Genomic DNA, 6,425 nt, shown 5'->3' on the forward strand with positions numbered 1-6,425 from the left:
TGTGTGTGTGTAATGTGTAAAAAGATTCTTTGAAGTATTTGTCATTCACTTGACTTTAATGACATTTAAAATTTAAAAAGAAAAAATATCTTTTTCTCCTTCAATCCGGAACACAGCGCCACAGAGCAACTATCCTTGCCATATGCAAGGAACATGTTCATAGACGCTTAACTCGGAGTGTAACGCACAAAGGAATTTACAGGAAGGTAACAGCAATCGCGATGATCCAAATCACAGCTGTTGGAAGACAAAAAGACAAAGAAAACAAAGTAGCAGAAGATATTTTTGTCGGATTCTTTTTTTTTTCTTCCAGAACTACTTGCGATTTTCCGGTCTCATTTATTGGGTTTTAGTGTGGCCCATTTGGCCATTTGTAGTCAGGATTGCAACGGAAGCTCTTTGATTCTCATCCGGATTCCATTTAGTCTATGAGAAAGAATTCCTCATCCAGGTGAGTTCCACGGGAAGCTTCATTAGGTTTTGTCTCGCTTGAAAACTGATCCAATGGAAACGTTTCGGATCTCGTCCTGAAGTAAAAAGTAAAAAGTAAAAAAAAGAAAAAATGAAGAAAATAGAAATATATTAGCATATTAAAACAATAAAAAATAACCTGAAACCTTTTATTACAGGATACACCTTCGAGTCTACGTAAAAAAATTAGTTTTACTGTTTGGGATTACACGGTGCCTTCAATAAGTTTCCAGACTTTTTTGTACATGCATTTAAAATTGTTATAAATTCTTGAAAATTCAGTATTTCTATACATCTTATGAGATACCTAACCAATTTTTATGATTTCAGGTTCAAATTAACAGCTACAGCAGGAATTGGAATACACCCTACTAAAGCCTGATTGTCACAACTGGTGAATTTCGAAAATGAAATCTGGACATGAAGACACTTTAGAAGAACGATATGCAATAAAATTTTGTTTTAAACTTGGAAAAAAATGCCACAAAAATGTATGGAATGCTTCAGGCTGCTTTTGGACCATCTTGCATAAATCAAGAATCAATTTTTTAGTGGCATAAGAGATTCAAGGAAGGCAGGGAGTCTGTGAGGGATGAGGAGAGATGTAGGTGGAGTAAGGAAGTCAGAACACCAGAGTTGATTGGCCAAATAAAGAATTTCATGAATAAGAACCGTCGTGTGTTTGATGTCAGTGTGGGAACTGTTCACACAATTATTCGCGAGGAACTGAAGATGTAGAAGATTTGCATGAATGCAATCGTCTACAACTCTATCTTTGTCAAAGACTATTTGAGCAAGATGGGCATCAAGACAGTTCCTCACCGTCCCTATAGTCCAAAATGTTTGGTCATTTCCTAAGCTGAAGGAAACCTTAAAGACTGTCGTTATGAGACAATTAAGGAGATGAAAGAGGCTGTGACGAGGGTCATTGACACACTCACGCAAGAGGACTTCCATGGGGCCTTCCAGAAGTTGTTGCAACTGTATAACAAGCGCATTGCAGCCGGAGGAGATTACTTTGAAGGAAACTAGAGTTTTATGTGCCTATAAAAATGGGCATACGAAAAAAATGTCTGGAAATTTATTGAAGGCAACTTGTATGACTATTGTTGCAGAGTAGTATCGTTTCTATTGTGTAAAAACTTTTATAAACGTAAATTGTGTTATTCAAATTTTTTTTTTATTTTTCATAGAAATCACTCCAGACAAGACATGAAGCCACTTGATGTAAGAGGCTCTGAAAGAAAAAAGATACTTAAAAGTTAAAAACTTGCCAATGGTAAGTGTAAGAAAGATTCTGAGCCAGAAAACAACAATTCTTCCCCTTTTGTGAAAAACATCGCTCATAGAATGTGAGGACTAAGGGAAGTGAAAGTTACGAGACTGTGTGTGTAAACCAAAGGCCCGCTTTCTACTTCTCCTTAAATTGAATGCATTTATACTTTGTAGCAGTCAACACTCGCTACATCATCGGCAGGAACTACTTCTCACAACTCGAGATTTGAAATCCATTTTCCTCTTGGCTTGTCCAATCACAAGCCAGCTCTCAATCATGTGACAGAGTATATAAAAGGCGAAATCTGAAACCATTAACCCTCTTTCAACCTGACCCTGCCTGGGAGCAGACTTCACCTGAACGTGAGTACTACGAGTTAGCTGTGGCTCTCTTCAAACTCATATTTATTTCCACGTGCGGTACCCAAACGAACATTCTTTGTCATGCTAAAGAACATACAACTCACACTCACGCACGACAACACATCAACACACTGAAGACTTTGTCCTTTCTTTCTCTTTTAAGCGGTTTCCTTCGTACTGACGTCTATTAGCTATAAACATGTGTAAACAGAACTGAACTGTTCTCTCCTTCAACCAGCCGACATGATATTAATTCTATCTCTAAACAAGAGCACTTCAACCTACTAACCCGTTTCTCTCATCTACTAACGAAGATAACAAATAAAGTTGTTTATTACTATAGAATGAAACTCCATTGCATTGTCTCATTTTCTATAACTTTAATTAAATTTAAAGTAAACATCATCTTTATTTAGTGAAAGCATCTTTAAATTTTTCAGCATTTAACAAATCCAGAGAGGGAGAATTCATCGCAGGTATTTTAGTGATTTGCAAAAGTGAATTTATTTATAATCTCAGAACACAGACAAATTATTAACTTTTTATATTAAAAATTACAATTCATTTTTCTTGTTATTTGTTCCTTACTTGACCGCTCCTCCTTCCCAAATGAGATTATGTTTCGGAATTTTTGAGATAAGGATTGATAATTCCTGTTATTTGGATTCTTCGACTACTGTTCCCATCGTGAGTGTTATTTACACAACCCTTCGGTCGACATAACCTCCGACATCTTCAGGTTTATCTTATCAAACTTGGGGATCTTTTTATCGAACTTAAGAATCTGCAAGGAATTTTGAATAGAAACTTTTATTTAATCCACGGAGGTAGCATGCTGTAGTTCCATCAACCATAACCGGGTAAAAGTCCTAAGAGGATGTATCAGCTTCATTAGCTTTACTGCCCCCCACCCGACCCCTAAAACATTCACAACAAAGACTCGTCTAGTTACAACCGCTATTAACAATTTTCTTTTTTCTCTATTTGTGGCTAAAACTAAACAAAAATTCCATGAGCAAAGTTTCCTAGAACTACTCCTCTGTGGAACACAATACTGCGGAGATGCTTCCCAGTTGACTATAACATGGTTGTTTTCAAGTCCAATTTAAACAAGTTCTTGCTAAGCCATCCTCTTAAATAATCAAACTCTGCCCAATTGTCACCATTATCAAACATCACAGTTTTGTCCCACCAGCAACTTGATATACTCATTCTCTTTTCCTCGAGTAGCCTTTGAGCCTTGACTCCTTAGTAAAAGAAAAAAAAAAAAAGAAAAAAAAAAAAAGAAAAAAACAGTTTATGGTCAGTATACGGGTCCGTAGTCTTTGTCAGAGTTGGCAAGGTGTTCTCTGAGTCTCTTAAGCGTCTACAGTGCCGTGCCATCAGATATATACTACATATTCCCTGCTGCAACCCTGTTCCGTCTGGAGTATATGATCTGCTCGGATTAGATATGCTGTTTACTCTAATGTAACGGTTGCTTCTGTTGGCCACTGCAATGCTTAAATACCGTCCTGTGTTGTGGCCGAACAGACCGAACCTGCGACAATATGCATTCACATTAGACCCTCTGCATAATTGCACTGGTGTTTGCCCAGAGATTTTTTTTTTTTTTTTTACACAGGCATCACCACATTATCAAGGCTAAGAGGCCACTCAAGGATAAGGGTTAAAGAGTGTACAGTAGAAATTGGACAATATAGTAATCATTAGTAATGAAAATTCGGTAAATTTGATAACTTATATGGAACAGCTTATCAAGAACTTATTTACGTTAGACTTGAAGACAACCATATTGTAGTCAGCCGGAAAGCAGGAAAACGGAAGACAATTCCACAGGCGTGCAGTTCTAAGAAAGAAGCTTTGTTCATGGAATCTACATTTAGGTTTAGGCACAGATAAAGAGTGGGGGGAATTATTGATAGTGTTTTCAGCTAGACGAGTGTTTCTTGTGAAAGTTTGGCGAGGGGGAACCATAGACTGAAGCTCAGTCGAACACTTTCCATGAAAATAACGATACATCAGAGACAAACTCGCAACATCTCTTCTGTGAGATAGAGGTTGCAGGGGTACAGGCAATCTCTTTTCACATTGTGTTCTGCAGTCCTGAACGTGCTGCCTCAGAATAGTGTGAATGAACATGTATCACTATCAGATTTCAGAGTTCTGTATGGACTAACTGTCATTTTATGTATTCCCTAATCAGCTTAGTATCCTCTGTCTATTGCTTACGGCTTCATGGATAATAAAGGATAAAAAAAAAAAGAAGTATCCTGTCACACATGTCTATCTCCATCCAACAAACTTTGTTACATAGACAGGATGTGACACAAAGTCGATTCTCAATGTGAGACAGGCTATGTTTACTACAAGAATACCTAAGACTGTTTGTAAAAGTCTACAAAAACATATGCTGTTGGAAAAAATGCATCTTTATTAGCAAGAAAGATATAAAAAAAAAAAAGAGAAAGAAAGAGCGGTATAAATATTTCTCTATGCTTATTGATTTATTTTATTGCGGACTATTATCCTCATCTTTCTTAGCTGTTGTTTCATGACGTTTCGGCCAATTATTCCTCCGGTCTTCATCAGGGTCCGTAGTGCAGTGGATAGAGACGTTGAATCTCTATGGTTCCAGGTGAGAATTGTCTGAAAATAGCGGTTTCAATCCTACCCAAAGCCGGCCAGAGGCTTACTTGGCCAAAAAACGTGGTGAGACACTAACAACTATGGGTGGGTCCGTGGTGCAGTGGATAGAGACGTTGAATCTCTATGGTTCCAGGTGAGAATTGTCTGAAAATAGCGGTTTCAATCCTACCCAAAGCCGGCCAGAGGCTTACTTGGCCAAAAAACGTGGTGAGACACTAACAACTATGGGTGGCAATAATTGCTGAGAATGCAGTTAGGAGATTCGAAGTTCCTATCCGCCACGGTTACCACCTGGCGGAGGCCAGAGGAATAGTTGTCCGAAACATCGTGAAACAACAACTAAGAAAGATGAGGATAATAGTCCGTAATAAAATAAATTAATAAATAATACTCATCTCAATGAACTCCAATTTAATAATATATTCTCGATGTTTGTTTGAAAGCAGCAACAGTTGTAAGTGCCAATCTATATAATACTAATTGGATGGAGTATCTCTAGCTTCATGAACAACCAGTTTGACAACTCGTTGCTCAAGAGAGTGGAGGAAAACTTCACCTTCAGCATGTTTCGAGTATAAAGAGTTCACAAGGGCTAGATACCATCAATCCATTGCCTGGTATCCTCAAAGTACTCATCAAAAATGTCAGAGACGAAGGCCTTATCATTGATTAGTAAGAGTGATCGTGTAATTTTTTTAAAAAATTCAATAATGACTTCCATACAGTGCCTGGCAGATGATTCCACATAAGAGACAACAGGGTGGGGGTGGGGGCATACTAGCTGTCGATGAAGTGGACACTGTGAATCAAGAAACCAATGGCAAACTAACAGACCTAATTTTTCTGCATAGAAACCGACACAACAACTTGAAAAACGGTCAACAATATGACCGCTTCAGAATTGCTACGCAAACTGCGATGACCCAAACAGTGACTACTGATTCGAGGGAATTTGAGAGAAAAGATAGGTTTTTGCAAGTTATCTGTAACTATTAAATGACATTAAAAAACGACGCTGGTGTCTAACTCCACCCTCGTGGAGAGGCAGAGTAAATAGGAACTATTAAATGACAAGCACTTCCGGTGACATGACATAAGGGGAGGTAACTGAACAAACATAAAATGGTTCTGATTGAAATTTAGATTCAATTTTCCTTCTTATTGTGTTTAAAAGTGTTCAATAAAAAAGATGGAACACTCAATGCGACCATACTTTTCTCCAGAAACTGGTTGGTTTGATTGGACGGATACAGACATGGATATATAACAAAGATGAGAGAAGCAGAAGTCAGAAGAAGATATGAGTGCAACCATGACTGAAGAGAACTACAAAAGTATAGGGTTGGCATGTCTAGCAATATCTTTATTGACGAATTGTCCGAGCAAGAACACACAAGTCAGGACCAAAAAACTGACTCTAAACCAACACTACATTTTTTGTACAACGGGAACAAATGTATCTTTCTAGCACTCATGCAATGAGCTTTGATCAATGCGGGGAAAACCCGTCATATCAGACAATTACTATTCATTTAGACACTTCCCTTTTTATCGGGAGCTGGTTTTCCCCAACATCTTGGGGAAACTGGCTTGCAGCCAAAGTTAAGTGCGGAATTTCATTTCCCTATGGTGTGATGTTTGAGCTCATTTAAATTTATGCACCTGTC

The 6,425-nt window shown here is 37.9% G+C and overlaps 1 protein-coding gene across 1 annotated transcript in view; it reads right to left on the reverse strand.

Moving 5' to 3' along the window:
• Positions 1-282: 282 nt before the first annotated feature.
• The window catches only part of LOC145243478 (clavesin-1-like), a 173,038-nt gene continuing 166,895 nt past the window's right edge, over positions 283-6,425 (reverse strand). Inside the window, exon 6 of the mRNA XM_080106416.1 lies at positions 283-527. Coding sequence (XP_079962542.1) covers positions 422-527 — 106 coding nt within the window. The 3' untranslated portion in view covers positions 283-421. The remainder of the gene's footprint in view (positions 528-6,425) is intronic.

This window comes from Euprymna scolopes, chromosome 22 (genome assembly GCF_053919585.1).
Source record: "Euprymna scolopes isolate OS-2025 chromosome 22, ASM5391958v1, whole genome shotgun sequence".
In the NCBI taxonomy this organism is placed as follows: Eukaryota; Metazoa; Mollusca; class Cephalopoda; order Sepiida; family Sepiolidae; genus Euprymna; species Euprymna scolopes.